This window comes from Saimiri boliviensis, chromosome 10 (genome assembly GCF_048565385.1).
Source record: "Saimiri boliviensis isolate mSaiBol1 chromosome 10, mSaiBol1.pri, whole genome shotgun sequence".
In the NCBI taxonomy this organism is placed as follows: Eukaryota; Metazoa; Chordata; class Mammalia; order Primates; family Cebidae; genus Saimiri; species Saimiri boliviensis.
Window position 1 is genome coordinate 22,482,072 of NC_133458.1, and position 19,582 is coordinate 22,501,653.

Consider the following 19,582-nt stretch of genomic DNA (forward strand, 5'->3'; position numbering starts at 1 on the left):
GATGGTGGACAGTGGGATATTTGTCATGCCTGTGCATGGATTGGAGAGATGAGGCTATAAGCTTTACCTGGGAAAGCAAAAAGTAAATTTGGAAATACACACATACAGAAACATTAAAATCTACATATATGCAAATATACACTCTTCAGTTCCATAAACATCCGTTAAAGGACAAAGTAGGAAGTAGGAACAAGACAAAGGAGAGGAGCTGAAAGAGAAAATGAAAGAGGAAAAGAAATGGAAAAAAGGAAAAAGGCAGAAAGAGGTAAAAGATGATAAAGATACACTAAGGAGAAGACAGACATATAAGGAGGAAATAAGGAGAAAGAGACAGGGAGCCACGAAGAGCAGGACTACAGCTCACAGACATTCTGGCATAGCCTCCATCTGTGACTTCACTCTGTGTCTGAGTTTGACTGCCTTGGACACCATCATGCCTTTTGGAAGTGTTTAAAATTAGTGATGCTTTAGGAGCCAAGCAAATGCTATAAGTGCCTCCATTTAAGCCCATGTGGCTACTGAACACTTGGAATGTGGCTGATTTCAACTCAAATGTGTGTAAATATAAATGCACGCCATTTTCTGAAGACTTTGGACAAAAAATATTTCACATTCTTATACGGAAAGAATGTGAAATATTTTGGATATATTTGGGTTAAATAAAATATATTTTTAAAGTTAATTTCATTTTCTTTTTACCTCTTTAACTGTGGTGACAAGCAAATTTATAATTACATATGTGACTTATGTTATATTTCTGTCAGAATGTACTGTTTTCTAACATTGTGAGTCTCCTCATTAAAATCAAGGTTGGAAAAGTAAGTTTGCTAGTGTCTGAATCTCCCAAACTGCTACAAACATACCAATATGCTGGACTTTTTCATCGATGACTTCACAATGGTATGGCCACCGTGTTGGGCTCAGTGGACCGGAAGAAGAGACACCATATAAATCCCGTGGTTCACGAAGACGTGGCACCCATCTCCCTAGCTGATATTCTAATAGTATCTGTGTAGTCCGGGGGAAGAAGGGATCACCGAAAGAGTCAGCTGAGAAAAAGATTCAAACAAAATCATGAGTGGGAAGAAGAAAAACCCCAATTCCTACAATTTTTATATAGTTCCTTTTTCCTTTTCAACACTATTTGATGTGTAGATATCTTCATAAATGTTTTACAATTCATGGCACTTTTTATAAAAGTACTAATGAAATTTTGTGATGATTGATCTTCACAATAGCTAAAAAATAGTTGTTGACCTTTATACTATTCATTTATTCTAAAAGCTCACTACTACTTTAAAAACATTTGTTTCTTGCGGCTTTTCTAGCAAATCATCTATGTTGACTCTTCTTAAACTTAGTCACACTATTTTTTGTCTAATGAGTTAAATACAGTGATGAACTGTAACTCACTACTTACTGGAACTGTATTCTCAAGTCTTACTAGTGAACTCAGTCACAACTTTTTCTCAGTTCTCCTTCTAGACCTACTGTGTGATGCAATGCCAGGAACACAATTCACATAGACTCCTATGGGGCTATGCCAAGCAGACCACGTGCAGTGGCCTGGTCTTTTGTTGTGATACTGTACGGCATCAGTTTGATATTGACGATCACCCCTCCTTAAGCGTACTCCCCTTTTTTTATGATACATTTCCTGGATTTCCACCACCCTTTTACATATTTGGTTTTCCATTTGTCTCACTGAATCCTCTTGCTTTTTCACCTCTGAAATGTGGCTTTTTGCTGAGATTTAGTTCTTGGTTATTTTTGTACAACAGCAGATACAGACACTGGACTAGAATCAGATAACTGGGTTCCTTCCCTTTTACCACTTTGTTTCTGTATGACTTTGTTTGGGCAAAGCAGCCTCTTGGAACATAAATCTTACTACAGGTCAATAACTAATAATATCATCTTCCCTAGCTACTTATCAGGATTGTTCTATAGCTCATTCATCCAACAGAAGAACCAGGAAAAGGGGTCCTTACAGTGTGCAGGGAATCTGAAGGGAAGAAGGAAACCACAGAAAGGTATCTCCTAATCCTGTATATAAGCCTACACAAGTCTCAGCCAAATCCCTGAGCTATACAAGCAGACACATTCTTAGAAACTATGAAAACGTAACTGAAACTTTAACTAACCCCCAACCCCCTCCCCCACCCACACACATCTTAGCTCAACCCCTGAATTACACATGTGCAAGATAGTCCCAAATCAACACAAGGAAAGCTTAAGAGAACTAAACAGAGATTTGAACCATCTATAAAGTCTCAAAATTCCTGAACTACACTGGCATAGGAGAGAACCAAATAAGCATAGCAAAGGCTTAGAGATCAGAACTGAGATCTGAATCACTATCCACAGAAGGGGTGACAAAACTTACTGCTTAAACCTAACTGGACTGATTGCCTGCTAGAAGAAATACATCGACCTTGTCCAGAAGGACCCAGACTCTACACAACGTAGCACGAGTAACGGAAAACCAGGAATAGGACCAGTTCTCAGGGCAAAAGGCAATCAACAAATGTCAACATCAAGATAACTCAGATACTAAAACTATCAGACAAGAACTTTAAAGGAGTCATTACAATGATACTCCATGAGGTAAAGGAAAAGCACACTTGTACGGAATTAAAAGGTAAGAATTTTTGGTAAAGAAATAACCATTGCAGGGAATGCAAAGGGATATAGCCACTTTAGAAAACAGATTCGCAGTTTCTCAGACAGCGTATATTTAGCATATAACCCAACAATACTGTTCCTAGGGATTTACCCAAGAAAAAGAAAAACATGTTCACATAAGGACTTGTACGAAAAGGTTCACAGGAGCTTTATTTGTTACAGCCCCAAACTGGTAACAATTTAAATGTGCATGAATGGATGGCTAAATGGAGACATTGTGGTCTATTCACATAATGGAATACCTCTCAATAATAAAAAGGAACAACCGACATATGCAACAAGATGGATCAATCTCAAGAGTATTATGTTAAGTGAAAGAAGACAGAAAACACAAAATGTATGATTCTGTTTTGTGAAAATCTAGAAAAGCCAAATAGAGGGAGGGAAAGCAAATCACTGGTTGCCTGGAGCCAGAGGTGAAGCCTGGAAAGAGAGGATCTACTGCAGAGACACAGGAACATTTAGGGGTGATGAAACGTTTTATCTTGCTTTTGGTAATATTCGAAACAAAAGAAGAAACATAAAAGGATTACTATAAATGGGCAATTCATACCAACTAATAAGCCTATGGAAGTAATTCTCAACTTCTCTAGCAATTCCAGAAATGCTAGTTAAAGCAGTGAGTTATCTCCTGTCTTCCAATAGCTTGGCAAAATTTTAAAAACAGAAAAGGGCAGCAGGGAAAAGTCTATAAAAGAGTACTATGAAATACCTATGTCTACGGGTATAGATATGTGTATATGCAAAGAAGAAGTTCTAGAATGATACACACCAAACTGAGAATGGTGGTTATCTCAAAGAGGAAGATTTATTTTAGGATGCTGGTAAAAGACAAAAGAAAAAAAAAGATAAAGGCCTTAACTTCAGTTTCAGAGTATTTGTGATACATATGTAAACATTTAGTAGAGATATTTTAGCATTTGAAAATACAACTCTAAGTATAAATTTTTAAAAATTAGGTAAACATCAAGATGCCCACACACATGTTCAGTTGCAAATGAATGACTTTATTAAGGAGACTCTTTAGACAATATACTTCACTTAAATGAAGATATACTTCTAACATAATCTGTCCATTATAACTTGAGTCATACAGAAAATGTATTTAAATAAATGACAATCCTTACGTTAAATATAAGAGAACCACCACTTTCACTTCTTATTTTCTAATATAAAATAAGTTTACCTAAAACAAACCTGAAAAGTTTCAACTCTGCAAGTGGATACATTTGTCTCACAATCTACTAGAATCATTCCCTGTATTATTCAATCTGACTTTTTAGTTTCCTCATCTTATTTTTTACCCACTCAAGGTTTTATGATGAAAAAAAACTACATGAATAAGTTCAAACCTGTTAAAAGTGCACATTGATGAAGATCTTCATTTACAAATTTCATGAACATATCCTCATCCTAAAATAAGAATTTAAAAATATTTCTCTTTTAAAATCCAACAGTTTTCAAATCCAGAAATTGTTTACATCTATTTTAGTACTTGGGGTTGAGTATATGTCTTTAACCTTTAATAAATGAAAAAATTAAAGAATTATTATTGGTTTTGGCCAATATTCAGGGTATCTGAAGTGCCAAAGCACCCAACACTTCAAATATCCTGCACCTTAAAGTTTGGATCTTTTATTCCTCCTCTTCCACTGGGTATTGTCATAATAATGAATCTATGGAAGGAATAAAGTTTAAAGATTATTGGTAAACCTGGGAAAACAATTTAAATTAAGAATAAAATTGGCAGTGTGCGGTGGCTCACGCCTGTAATCCCAGTACTTTGGAAGGCTGAGGCAGACAGATCACCTGAGGTCAGGAGTTTGAGACCGGCCTGGCTAACATGGTGAAACCCCATTCCTAACAAAAATGCAAAAAAATTAGTTGGGTGTGGTGGCACATGCCTGTAATCCCAACTACTAAGGAGGCGGAGGCAAGTGAATCGTCTAAACCCAGGAGGCAGAGGTTGCGGTGAACCGAGATTGCACCATTGCGCTCCAGCTTGGGCAGCAAGAACAAAACTGTCTTAAAATAAATAAATAAATAAAATTAACAACAATAAAAAAAACCCACCGAAAGCCATAAATCCCTTAGGTAGCTTTAAGTAGCTAAAGTAAGCTTTAAGAGCTTATTTTGGGACATAAATTTACATACATAATTTATACTTTAATAAAATTTGAAGGAAATCTGTCAGAATATGTAGTAGAAACAGACTAAAGAATTTTAAATACTACATTTCTTCCCTTTTTTCTTCTTCCAGGTCCCTTCCTTTATGACATCAGAGCCACATTAAAATTGTTACAGTGATACAAAATAAGGTTAGAACATGGTGCTATGATACATATCACGGTGTAACACAATGGAATCAGCACATGTAAGAAAATAAGTGGACATTAATCCTAAAAATAAAACCCTACTAATAATTTCAGACATGAATTTTAATAAAACCTAGAAGAATCTTAGCTAAAATATTTTCTCAAAAAAAAAATTCAAACATAGTTTTTCTTTCTAAACAGGCCACAGTGTTCCCAGTGATAGCTTAGCTTTTTCAGTCAAATTATTTCCCAACTTCAATGACAATAATTTAAACATTCAATTGATTTTACAATGTTTTAATTGGGGTTAATGATACAAATTTTATCTCCGAGTAAAATAAAGTTGAGAAAAACATACCGATTCATCTTCATCACTGATTGTTTCGTCTGAATAGTCTTTTTCTGAATCTTCTGACATCTCTTCCAGTGTTTGATGTGAGATTTCTTGTAATATATGGGTAGGCTGTAAAACAATTTCTAAGGAACTTATTTGACAGCTTTTCAAGCTGTAAGTGTTTACTATATTAAACGAGTACTCAAAAATAAATTCAATTTTATTTTATTTTATTTTTTTCTGAGACGGAGTTTCGCTCGTTACCCAGGCTGGAGTGCAATGGCGCGATCTCGGCTCACCGCAACCTCCGCCTCCTGGGTTCAGGCAATTCTCCTGCCTCAGCCTCCTGAGTAGCTGGGATTACAGGCACGCGCCACCATGCCCAGCTAATTTTTTGTATTTTTAGTAGAGGCAGGGTTTCACCATGTTGACCAGGATGGTCTCGATCTCTTGACCTCGTGATCCACCTGCCTCTGCCTCCCAAAGTCCTGGGATTACAGGCTTGAGCCACCGCGCCCGGCCAAATTCAATTGTATTTAATTAAATTAATTAATTAATTTTTTTTGAGATGGAGTCTCGCTCTGTCTCCCAGGTTGGAGTGCAATGGCACAGTATCAGTTCACTGCAACCTCCGCCTCCCGGGTTCAAGCGATTCTCCTGCCGCAGCCTCCCAAGAAGCTGGGATTACAGGCGCCTGCCACCACGCCCGGCTATCTTTTTTTTTTTTTTTTTTTTGTATTTTTAGTAGAGACGGGTTTTTTTTTTTAAGTCACAACAGTCTTTTCTAAAAACTAATTAGAATACAACTAATGAAACCTTCAATTTCAAAGATTTAAAGGAAATTTCCATGATTATAAGAGAACCATAATAAAAGACAAATCAAGTAAATAATTAAAAGGAATTTCCAGAGTATACAGCCAAATCATTCACATTCTATTATATTTACAATTAAATACTACAGAGCAAGTTCAGAATGATCCTGAGGCATTCAAAGATAATGAATAAAAAAACTATAGTCACTTAGTGAAACGCAGCAATGTAATTTTAAGTTTTCTCCGTAATCTTCAACTGACCAAAGGTTCAAGTGACAAGACTTTACATTCTGATTAATATTTTTCTGTAGATACTGTCTGTTCTAATATTCACTTACATTATTCTCACTCTTAGAAATCTCAGTAGCTACCAGAAGGTTGTATTGGTGATGACCATTACCCTTCTACGCAAGTATCTTCCCATGTGGTTACTAAGACAAGGGAATATAATGGAAATTTCTTGTCAAGTTTCCATTGTTCTTGAGGGACCAAAGTACTTGACAATTCCAAATGGACTGGTTTACACCCCTCTCTAAAGAAAGCCTGTGTTGGAGCGTGGACTACACAGAAGAAAGTCCAAGCTCTATGGCAAATCACTGCCAAAGCCCCGGAGCCGACTGTCTCACATAGATGACACCCTCCGTCCTCGGAGACTGAAGTTTTTGCCTGGGCATCACAGCTCCACGTTTGGAGACCCGGACCGGCCTAAACCTCCCTCCTTCCAGGCGCACACGGGGCCCACGAGGCGCTGACCTGCTGCAGAGCCCCGACTCAGCCACACTCCGCGGGCGATGCGGCGCGTCCACGCTCAGCCGCGTCCCCACAGGACCAAGCTCCTGGCGGGAAGCACGATGAGGCCGCAACTCCCCGCAGCGCAGCCGAGCTCCCTCCGGCACTCACTCCTGGACCCCGCGGTGTGCGGAGGCGCTCATTCTCCGGGGCACGCTCGCCTGCCTTCTCCGTACCTCGCCGTCCTGTTGTCCCGTTGGGGCCAGCACCTCGCTCACGCCTCGAGTCCTCTGGCCAGGCCAGTAGTCGTTTCCGTGCGATAAGAATATCTTGGGATCTCGCGGAGGACGCAGACTCAGCCGCTAGAAGGAACCCCACTGCGGGAGTTCTGCAGCCCCAGCCGCGCCCCATCCCCCCTGCCCCCTCCCCCCTGCCCCCGCCCCCGCCCCGCAACGGGTTCGCCCTCTTGGGACTTCGGACAGCCCTCGGAGATCACCTAGGCAACCAGCCTGGAGGAAAGAAGCCTGCGCAGCGTTTTGGCGCCAGGAAGAGGGAACCCAGAGGATGCCGGGAACTCGGGGTGGGCCGCAGGGTGCGCAGAGAGAATCCCAGAGAGGCTCTGGGGTCTGTTGGGATAATTTAGTAGTGGGCAAGGCTCGACAGCTTTTTATCCTAGTGGTCTTCACTTCAGCTGTTGCCTTAGAGGAGGCCGTAGAGCATGCTGGTTAGGGCTGTTTTGGAGCCCACCTGACTTTTAACAGTATGATGTTATATACATTAATTATCTGGACTTCATGGGTTCGATGCTTGCAACTACTATTTGGAGGTGTTAGACTATTAAAAAGTAAGTTTGTCTTGATTTGAATACACAGTGAAATCCATTCTACACAATTGTGTGCTTAATTATCTATATTCGATTCTGGAAAATGAGACTTTTCTCCTTAAGTACTAAATGGAGGGTCCTAGATGAACTAGGGTGAATTCTCAAAATTATCAGCTCAGAGATTCTTTAAATATAGTAATCGGTAGCTAACATATTAAATACTGTTTTTCTCATCTCTCCAAATCACTGTATATGTAGTCTCATTTAATTAAATACGGTCTTTCCATAACAGACTCACACGTTATTCATGAACATCCCATGTTGATTTTTCCCTGATCTTTAGCTCCAGTGGGTAATGTAATCTATTTGGAACAGTTTTCCAAGTATAGCTGAAAAAAGTCTAGATTTTGGTGATATAAGAATGTAAATAATAAACACTTTTCACAAAGGATTATATGCCATGAGATTCGTGATACTGTAGAAATGGAGATAATGAATGGTAGCAAGTTTGAAGGTAGAATAAAGGGCAAAGCACTACGGTTTAAATGTGGAGATAGGTTAACATGTCTGTAGTTTGTAAGTTTCTGAAAATAGCAGGTGTTTTTGAGGTCAGCAATTTAAAAATCTGAACCTTCCAGATTAGACCCTGGCGAGAGAATATTAATAGAGTATATCTTAGATCATCCTCTTGAAAAGTAGCTCTTACAGTCCTTATTTTATGCCATACATAAGTCATTAAAGGTGACATGCACAGAGAAATCTTTATATATGTAATCTGCATTTCTGTGGGATTTTAGTCGTGGCTGCAAGCTGTAGAATGTCAGTAGCACAAGGTAAAACTGAGAAATGGTCTAACCAAGTTATACAAGAAATTAGTGGCAGAGCTGAGAGACTTAAGTCTCATGATTTTTAGTCCAAATAGTTATATTATTATATGTCAAGTAATCCATGGGAAGAAAAATGATCTTAGCACATGATTTTTAGTCCAAATAGGTATATTATTATATGTCAAGTAATCCATGGGAAGAAAAATGATCTTAGCACGTAATTTTTAAAAACTTAAGGTTTTTTTTTTTTTTTTTTTGAGATAGTCTCACTTGCTGTGTCACCCAGGCTGGAGTGCAGTCATGTGATACTGGCTCACTGCCTACTCTGCCTTTGGGGTTCCAGTGATTCTCATCCCTCAGTCTCCTGAGTAGCTGGGACTACAGGCACACGCCAACACTTATTTTTGTATTTTTTAGGAGAAATGGGTTTTCACCATGTTGGCCAGGCTGGCCTTGAACTCCTGGTCTCAAGTGATCCACCCACCTCAGCCTCCCAAAGTACTGGGATTACAGATGTGAGCCACCGTGCCTCGCCAAAAACTTAGGAATTTGAAAAAAAAAAACTTTGAAATGATATGCATTCATTATTTCATTAACAATTTTTTTTTTTTTTTTTTTTTTTTTTTAAAAACAGCTCTGTCACCCAGGTTGGAGTGTAGTGGTACAATCATAGCTTACTGCAGGCTCAAACTACTGGGCCCAGGGGATCCTCTCACCCTGGTATAACAAATTTACTGGATGGCTGCTACCTACTTAGGGACAGTTCACTATTGCAAGGAACAAAACAGACATTTATCGTGGAGGTTATGTTCTGGTGGGAGAAAACAAATCAATGATGATAATAAAAATGATATCACTCAGGTAATCACTGCTATGAAGAGAAATCAATCAGGGAAAAATAAAAGACAACAGGGAGTGCTGGGAGTTGATGGGGTCTTGGTAGGGTTGCTCTTTTAGATGGAATGGCCAGGGAAGGCCTTTCTGGCCAGGGGCATTTGAGCAGAGGGATAAACCATAGGATGTCTTGGGAGCGACTCTGCCAGAGAGGGTAAGCGGAAAGTACAAAGGCTCTGAGAAGTCTTGTGTTACAGACTACAGTTGAGCCTTGAACAACTCAGGGGTCAGGAGCACTGTTCTCTGCACATACAGGACAATGTGTGTAACTTTTGACTTCCCAGTAACTTCACTACTGAGAGCCTGCAGTTGACCAGAACCCTTATTGATGACATAAACAGTTGATTAGCACATATTTTGTATGTTATATGTATTATATACTGTATGATTACAATAAAATAAGATAGAGGAAAGAAATGTTATTAAGAAAGTCGTAAGGAAGAGAAAGTATATTCACGATTCATTAAATGTCAGTCAGTCATGATGGTATTCATCCTTGTCTTCGTATTGAGTAGGCTGAGGCAGAGGAGGAAGAAAAGGACGAGGAGGGGTTGGTCTTGCTGTCTCAAGGGTGGCGGAGGTGAAAGAAAATCCCTGTATACTTGGAGCCACGTAGTTCAAACTCATGTTTTTCGGGGGTCAGCTGTATACTAGGCAGTGCTGTTTAGCCAAAACTTAGCTGGAGTCAGTATCATTTTAAGGTAAGAGATTTTACAGGGATTTTTTTTTTTCTTTCCCAAGTGAAATTGAAATGGTTTTCATAAGTATCTGCTTTTTTTTTTTTTTTTAAACTCTTTCTTTTTAACTTACTCTCCTATTCAAGACAGTAATACATTCTGGAAATGAAATTCTTTGTCTTTAAGTTAATGTGGAAGTAGGGCCCAGAATAAACTTCTACCAAGGACTTTGTCTGAATTTTGTTTCCCTCCCCTATGATGTCACCAAAGAAAGTTACCAGACATGCTTCTTCTTGTGTTTTTTTTTTTGAGATAGAGTTTTGCTCTTGTTGCTCAGGCTGGAGTTCAATGGGTGCGATCTTGGCTTACAGCAACCTCCATCTCCCAGGTTCAAGTGATTCTCCTGCCTCAGCCTCCCAACTAGCTGGGATTACAGGCATGTGCCACCACGCCCAGGCAATTTTGTATTTTTAGTAGAGACGGGGTTTCTCCATGTTGGTCAGGCTGGTCTTGAACTCCTGACCTCAGGTGATCCACCCACCTGGGCCTTCCAAAGTGCTAGGATTATAAGCCTGAGCCACAGTGCCTGTCCTGGATATGCTCCTTCCTTAGCCAGCTTCTGCCTTTTAGGAAGGTAAATTTTCCTTCTTTTTTTTTCTTGGTGAGTTTACTCTAAGACTGCAATCTAAAAGGCAATATAATAGAGTAAGAAAAGAGGAAAAAACCAAAACTGTAAGTGCCAACTGTGTAAAAAAGCACAATTACTTGTGTGGGAATCAGGAAGAAAATTCGTTTTAGCAGGATGACCAAATAGAAGTTGTGTTAGGAATATAATTTTGTGTGATTATATCATTTTGATCAGAATTAGAGTCATGAAAGTTAAGAAAACTCTGACAAACAGAGCTGGGAAAGGCTATGAAAGAATAGTCCTCACACTTGAATGCTTGAAAATGAAAACGACTCCGTAACAGCCATAACCTTACACAAGGGCCATCACAACCTTACACAAAAAGTACTTCCACAAGGACACCTGCTCAGCAACGGCCTGGCTAACCTCAGACTGGCATCGTTCTTGTTATTGATCTTTGTGGCTAGGGATAATCATTTAAAAAACAAGTATGTACTCTTCCTCTTTTTTCTTTTAAAAACCTTTGTCTTCCTTTACCTCCCTGACTACACACTTAGTTTATTATGGCATGTATCTTGCAATGTTCTATTCCCAAATAAACATCTTTTCTTCTAGAGAGCCTCTGTTATGTAGGTTAACAATTGAGAGGGTCTTAAATGAGAATAGGAAGTGACTAGGGCAGTCAGTTGCTTATGACATCATAGAACTCAGTGGTCCTGTGACCTTAGAGGTCTTGTAATTTGACTGAGGAAGTCATAGTAGGGACTGGAAAGCCCAGGAGAGGCTAGTAGCTATCTTGGCCTTCATAGTGTCTGGGTCTAGGATGATTTAGCACAGGGCCAAACTGCTTAAACTGTTTCCAAGCTCATATCCTGAGATCTGTCTCAGCCAGTCAGCTAACCAACACTCAGCTCAAAGGTCATTCACTTGATGGTGGCTTTTCTCATTTGTCATGGGTCTGTATTTGGAAGCTAGCGTGAAGTCATCATTGCCCTTAGTATTTGGAAATGAATTAGAAAGAATGTCCCCTGCCTGCTCAACAGATAATGGATAGGATAAATCATCTCAAAAGAGAATGAATGGTTCCCAGACTCTGTGAAATCAGATGACAAAAAAAAAAAAACAAAAACAACAAACCCATAAAATTGTCCTTTTTCCTCCAAAAAACTGCCCTAACTGTGCAATGGTGAAATTTCCTTTCCAGCTGAGGGCATGTTGGCTAGAGCTGGTAACTTTTCAGCTATGGAAACAGTCTCATTTTGATATTTGAGATTTGTATTGGGTATTTGGTCTACATGGCTGGTCTCAAGTGCTGTTCTTGCTCTGTCTGTGTACTTCAAGAAGAGAGCAGTGGCCCCCACCTCCCCCCTCACAAGAGTCTCTCTTCCAGGAGTACTTTTAGGAATAATCTCTTGTGAGAGAGTTAAGCACATGAGTTCAGGAGCCAACTGCCTAGGGTGAAGTATTCTGCCAGTTAGCCATATGACTATGGGCAAGTTTTTACATTCTCTGTGATTCAATTATTTACCTGTCAAGGGGGGACAATATAGTAGTACCCATTTTGCAGGGTTGTGAGGATTGGGTGAATAACATTGTAAATTCTAAGTAATTACATGTTACGTCAGGGAGCAGGTTGGAGCCACCATTCTCCTCATGGCATAGGGAAGTGGTTTTCAAAGTGTGGTCTGTGAGACCCTAATTGAGAATCCTAGTGAACTTGACAACTAATTTCCATAATTTGAAAACTCAGAGCACCTGTTACTAATGTTGGCAGGTGTGATGGTTAATACTGAGTGTCAACTTGATTGGACTGAAGGATACAAACTAGTGATCCTGAGTGTATCTGTGAGGGTGTTGCCAAGAGATTAGCATTTGAGGAGGTGAGCTGGGAAAGGCAGACTCACCCTTAATCTGAGTGGGCACATCTAATCAGCTGCCAGCACGGTGAGACTATAAGCAGGCAGAAAAATGTGAAAAGAGAGACTGGCCTAGCCTCCCAGCCTGTATCTTTCTCCTGCACTGGATGCTTCCTGCCCTCAAGCAGCAGACTCCAAGTTCTTCAGTTTTGGAACTTAGACTGGCTCTCCTTGCTCCTCAGGTTGCAGATGGCCTGTTGTGGGACCTTGTGATCATGTGAATTAATACTTAATAAACTTCCCTTTATAGATATATAAACTATTCCATTAGTCTGTCCCTCTGCAAGATAGTATTTTATTCTAATAAAAGCAGATTAGATTGAAAGAGCGCTAGGTAAGGTTGAAAACTAGTTAAACTAATCTTGTGTTCTGTAGGATTGTGGTACTTTTGCATAATTTTTATTATATTTGATAAGAGAAGATTGAATGAAGTTTCCTTAACCAGGTAGAAATGACCTGTTGGGCCTTCTAAAATCTATTTTAATGAGACTTTTTTTTTGGAAATCCCAGTTCAAGATAGTAAAAGTCATCATCACCAAGAGCATGTCATGGCAAAACTCTGCTGTTAAATCTGCATTAGAGGCCAGGTGCATTGGCTCATGCCTGTAATCCCAGCACCGGGCAAGGCAGGCAGATTACTTGAGGTCAGCCTGGCCAAGATGGTGAAACCCCATCTCTACTAAAAACATAAAACTTACCTGGGCATCGTGGTGCACACCTGTAGTCCAAACTACTCAGGAGGCTGAGGCAGGAGAATTGCTTGAACCTGGGAGGTGGAGGTTGCGATGAGCTGAGATCTCGCCATTGCACTCCAGCCTGGTGACCAAGCAAGGCTCTGTCTCCAAACAACAATAACACCACTACCAACAAACTGCATTGGAGTGATGTAAGAAACCAATGTTATTTACAGAGCTGAGATGCAGAGCTGAGTTGATACATGAATTATAAATTTAGTAATATAAGAGGTCACAAAACTGAACTCTCAGAACTCTAGAAACTTTACCGAAATTGACAGCAGCACATTTAGCAAAGTTTATAAACTGAGTTGCTCATGAAATCATCTTATCACTTACCAATCTCTGTTATTTGTAGAGGTACTGAGTACACTTCTAGGGGTACAAAAAACTTTAAGGCAGATATTTTTCTCTTTTGATTACCCCAGGCTGAAGTATTCTCTCTTCCCTCTAAATGCCGGCAACTATATGCTGCATAGTTCTTTGACATTTACGTGCTAGAGCTTTATGCTACTTTATCTCTTAAATTCTTGAATTGTTTTTCTCATCTTTACCATTGATCATTTATTTCCTTGTTAGAATACTAGAATTGTTCCACAGAGTGAAGCTAGGTGGCAATCTGTCTGAAGAGCAGATAACTTTAAATTCACCTTACTTTTGGAATGCAGCTCTCTGAAGACCCAATCAAAGGTAGAAGTAGTTTACCAAGCCCTAATCCTTGGCAGTTAGCAGATTCTGACTTTTCTTTCTCTAGTTCCATTGTATTGCCCAAGATCTAGCTCAGCCTCTCAGCTGCCAATTGTAGATCAGCGTATGCTCTGAAGCAGAAGCAGCCCCAGCATGAACAAGAAAGAAGAAGTAATATAGTATAGGTGGCACATAGCTAGGATACTATTAAATACAAACATATCAGTAATTACATTAAATATGAAAGGACCAAATATTCCAGTTGAAGCTTAAAGATCATCAGATTGGATTACAACCCAAACCCAAACCATGTGATTGTTGAAGACACACATCTAAGACCAAAAAATATATAGAAGTTGAAATTTAAGGAATGGAAAAAATAATGTGATGCAAGTGCTAGTCAAAAGAAACCCACTGTAGTAATTTTAAAAAATAGAAAAAAAACTTTAAGGCAAAAGTTTTTGTTCAAATAGAGGGTCACTTCATAGTGATCTTTAGCTAAAGATCTAGAATCATTATATCTCCCTAGTGAATTGAATATTTCCCCTAAAAATAATCTTAAAATATGGAAAGCAAAAATAACAGAATTACAGGGAGATATCCATAATCATAGTGGGAGATTTTTCATTTTCCTTTCTCAGTAACAGATAAAGGAAAAAATCAGTAGGATATAGAATATTATAACAACATGATTAATAGATTTGACGAAAATAGACACTGCCCTCAAATCAGGACCTTGTTAGTCATCTCCTAATGCCAATGGAAGAATACAAATTTAGGATGAGATCTTTTTTCTTATCCAGTCTTCCACTTGGAGCATACATGCAAGCAAAGGCAGGAAAAAACCTTTAATACAGACCTGTTTTGATATTACAGAGGACACTAGTGCATTTTCAAGCTCATATCCTGAATATACACATCATAAAATCAATTTCTATTCATCTCTAATCTTATCAGTTTGGTATTGGTACTAGACTGTATTCTTTCCATTGCTTAATTTTGCAAATTGATTTTGAAAACAACTATACTATTGTCTATACTTATCACCCTTCTTGTTAGGACACAGAAATAAAAATAGTAATTTTTTTTAATAGTATCTTAGTTGTGTCAATCTTTTTTTTTTTGTGTGGTACTCTGTCACCCAGGCTGGTGTGCAGTGGCACAATCTCGGTTCACTGCAACCTCTGCCTCCCAGGTTCAAGCAATTCTTCTGCCTCATCCTCCGAGTAGCTGAGACTACAGGTGCGTGCCACCATGTCCAGCTAATTTTTGTGTTTTTAGTAGAGATGGGCTTTCACCATATTGACCAGGCTGGTCTTGAACTCCTGACCTCATGATCCACCTGCCTGGGCCTCCCAAAGTGCTGGGATTACATACACACTGTGCCCAGCCAGTTGTGTCAATCTTATGGGCAGTGTTTGAGGGAACTGTTCAGGAGCTTCAAACTCACATTTTAAAACCTTTATGAGAACTTCTAATTTCAGTCCGATAGTGCTACATAAATATGCAACATTACCATGAAAAAATAACTTTGGATTCACATGTAATCACCAGTCCCTTGCAAGTACTAAGTATTCTACTAATAAATGGTATATATTAAATGGGTGTTTCTACTATAAGAGACGCTACCTTTTGGAAAACAGTACTGCCCATCTTAGGAGCCAGAGGGCTGGTATGTGACAACACGGGCAATGAGAAGGAGGTTGGAGGGACATTTGTTAGTATCTGTTTTTCTTTGAGACAGGGTCTTGCTTTGTCACTTAAGCTGGAGTGCAGTGGTGTGATCAGGGCTCACAGCAGCCTTGACCTCCGGGGCTCAAGGGATTCTCCTGCCTCAGCCTCCTGAGTATCTGGGACTACAGGCATATGCCACCATGCCTGGCTTTTTGATTTTTTTGTACAGAAGAGGGTCTTGCTATGTTGCTCAGGCTGGTCTTGAACTCCTGGGCTCAAGCAATCCTCCTACCTCCCAAAGTGCTGGCATTACAGGCATGAGACACTGTGCCCAGACAATAGTTTCTTTTACGAAGGATTTGAAAAATCCCTCTTTAGCCTTTCCCATACATGTTTGGTTAGTTGTTGACATAAGACCAATTTTCTTTTTTTGAGATGGAGTCTCATTCTGTTGCCCAGCCTGGAATGCAGTGGCGTGATTTCAGCTCACTGGAATTTCTGCCTCCCAGGTTCAAGTGAATCTTCTGCCTCAGCTTCCTGAGTAGCTGGGATTATAGGTGTGTACCGCCATGCCCAGTTAATTTTTGTATTTTTAGTAGGAATGGGGTTTCACCATGTTGGTCAGGCTGGTCTCAAACTCCTGACCTTATGATCCATCTGTCTCAGCCTCCCAAAGTGCTGGGACTACAGGTGTGAGCCACTGTGCCTGGCCTAAGGCCAATTTTCTATATTTTGTTAAATAATTGCTTGTAATAAGCATTTTAAAAATATGAAAATACTTTTCTTCTTTAAAGAGTGAGACCACGACTCAACCTGAAATACAGGTTTTACTGTGCCATAGTCTTTATTACAATAGACATACCTCTCACTATCAATACTGTAATAAGTGAGGCAAAGACATTTTGTAAGAATTCCATTTATTGTGGATGCATTTTCACAATATATTTTTATTGCAGCGATCAATTATCAGTGAAAAATATCAAGTGTTTATAAAATTTTTAGGAATGGCAGATTCACAGAACATGCTAGTCAGCTTGCAGTTTTACCTCTTTAAGATAACAGAGAATTATAGCCAAACCAGTAAACAAGGAATTTACTTTTCAAAAGATTAAATCCAAACTGAACAAAATTCTACCCTGAAACTTACTCCATCCAAATTTTGGAACAAAAGTCAAGAGTGATCCATTCTCTTCTGAACTTAAGATTTTCTAGAAAAATATATAATAGTGATCAGGAGAAGCTCTTGTTCAAAAATAAAACAAAGCAATGTTACCTTACCATAGGCCTTAACTGAAACTTTGATCCATTTCACTCCAATGATGGGAGTCAGTGCTGCCTGGGGCACTTCTGTTTGTGTATTCTAATTTAGCTTCTGGTAGACTTGTGCCTACTCTGTAATGAGTGTTTTGACTTGTGCGTTCTTTGTGGATTTCCTTCCTTTGGCCCAGGTATCTAAAGCTAGGAGATTCAACTGTTCTTTACAGACTTGTAAGGAAAATAGACTTTGGAATGCAGGGGTCACTTCTAATGCCAGCCCTGCCCTAGTTAGCACTTCTGGAGGAACACTGTATAAGGAAATAGTTATTGGAGAGGCTCCCTCAGTGTGTTAGGAATTGAGACACACAATTTTGGTTAAGTCCACTGAGGGATGAGTTTATATAACTCCACTGGATGTATCCAACTATACCAGAACATTTTGCCAGGACACTGGAGGACTCGTTCATTATCTACCGTGAAGAATAAGGACTTAGAGGCTGTAATAAGATCTGGATTGTGTGTATAAAAATCATGAGTTAAGGCAGGGCACAGCGGCTCACGCCTGTAATCCCAGCACTTTGGGAGGCCGAGGCGGGTGGATCACGAGGTCAAGAGATCGAGACCATCCTGGTCAACATGGTGAAACCCCGTCTCTACTAAAAATACAAACAAATTAGCTGGGCATGGTGGCACGTGCCTGTAATCCCAGCTACTCAGGAGGCTGAGGCAGGAGAATTGCCTGAACCCAGGAGGCGGAGGTTGCGGTGAGCTGAGATCACGCCATTGCACTCCAGCCTGGGTAACAAGAGCGAAACTCCGTCTCAAAAAAAAAAAAAAAAAAAAATCATGAGTTAAAAAAGACTTGGAGAAAAAGTAAAACTAGTAGAAGTTACATATAACTTTGAAATTTTACCACTTTGTCAACTTATGACAAGTGCCAATGACAATTAAAAGTAGAAAAGTTTAATTAAAAAAAAGTTTCAGAGTATGTAAAGATGAAAGTACTGTCATGACTCCCAAACACTGGGTTTTGCTCACTTTACTTCTCTGCTTCCAGACATTTAGCCAAAGTCATTTGTCTTTGTTTAGACCTATACATGGAATTGCAATCTGTACAATATTGTCACTAAATTTCTTGTCTTTCCATTTTAGAGGCAAGATCTTATGACATACTGTGAACTTCCTTGTTTTGAATAAGCAGGCTTTGAGCTTGATTGAGATGATAGCATTAATAAAATTCACACTGGACTTCAAGATTGCATTTAATTATAAACTAAATACTATGTCTTTTAGAAAATTTCAACTCCTTGTGACACTTCTAATCTCTTTTTTCCCCAATACTTTCTTCTTATAGGTCATCAGGCATTGAAAACGTATTGATACCTATCTGCCATGTTTCTGTTGGCAAATATGAAATATTAATATATTGTGATTTTTAAGTTTTCAAAAGCTGTGATATTGGCTAGTTACAATGACATGCTACTAAATATAATAGTCTAGCACATAAAAAAGCATTCTACCATTAGTGTGTTTGTATATGTGTATGCACATACATACATAATTGAGTTATCTAAAATGTGGTTCAGGCTACTATCACTACTAAAGAAATCCACAAAACAACCAACCTAAAAAATCAGTACCACTGTCAGCTAACATAATAATGTAATTTAGATATGAATCAGCATGAAAAAAAGTAATACCTTAACAGTATATTTCCTTTTTTTTTTTTAAAGACAACCATTATTGCAGTATATCAAATCTGAAATGGGTTACTTTCAAAAAGTGTTACAATTGCCTACTAAGATAATTTCTTCCATGCTTTATTATAAAGTGCAGAAACAACATGACTTCTGTATTTATAAAAAAAAAACAAACTATGGTTCATTTTTCTAGATACTGCACACATTCCGCAGGCAATTTTAAACTTGGACCTTGTTGACTTCAGATGTGGTTGGTGTATCACTGTTCAGACACAGAGTTACGATGATCAGTAGAAAAGTCTCTATTTCACAGCATGGGTTTCTTTAGAAACAGGCTCCTGTGCAAAGGCAGTACTTTTACCTTGAACATCTCTAGACTGTGATTATTAAATATAGTGATAATATACATGGGTTTATTGGGATATTAAAATATAAAATGAACCCAATTTAGTAAATCAACATAAATACAAAACAGAGCAAATTAGCTCTCTACAACTGAGCTCGTCCCGCGTCTTGAGCTTGGGTTCTTTCTTGAACTGTTTCAAACCTGCCAAGAGAAAAGAACTTGAAATTGACAGCCTACAGTGTTTCAGGCAGAAGGTTTTTGTAGTCAGAAGAAAAAGGAATAATAGTTTGGCAGGAATAAATAATTATGAAAGAGAATTATTGTTGGCATTCTATTCAAATATGATATTTTATTATTTTTTATTTTTTTATTGTTTTGTTTTTCTGAGATGAAATCTTGCTCTGTCACTCAGGCTGGAGTGCAGTTGTGTGATCTCAGCTCACTGCAACCTCTGCTTTCTGGGTTCAAGTGATTCTCCCACTTCAGCATCCGGAGTGGCTGGGGCTTACAGGCATGCACCACCAAGCCCGGCTAAGTTTTGTAT

At 39.0% G+C, this 19,582-nt stretch overlaps 2 protein-coding genes across 6 annotated transcripts in view; both read right to left on the minus strand.

The window, feature by feature from the left end:
• Window positions 1-7,291, minus strand: part of AGBL3 (AGBL carboxypeptidase 3) — a 135,215-nt gene extending 127,924 nt beyond the window's left edge. The window contains 3 exon segments of the mRNA XM_074378821.1: window positions 864-1,049; window positions 4,038-4,098; window positions 5,359-7,291. Of these exon segments, the coding sequence (XP_074234922.1) occupies window positions 864-1,049; window positions 4,038-4,098; window positions 5,359-5,418 (307 nt within the window). The 5' untranslated portion in view covers window positions 5,419-7,291.
• A 9,344-nt stretch (window positions 7,292-16,635) lies between these two features.
• The window catches only part of CALD1 (caldesmon 1), a 206,182-nt gene continuing 203,235 nt past the window's right edge, over window positions 16,636-19,582 (minus strand). For all 5 annotated transcript variants that reach the window (XM_074379033.1, XM_039473105.2, XM_074379035.1 and 2 more), the window contains one exon: window positions 16,636-19,239. In XM_074379033.1, the coding sequence (XP_074235134.1) occupies window positions 19,234-19,239 (6 nt within the window). In that variant the 3' untranslated portion in view covers window positions 16,636-19,233. The remainder of the gene's footprint in view (window positions 19,240-19,582) is intronic.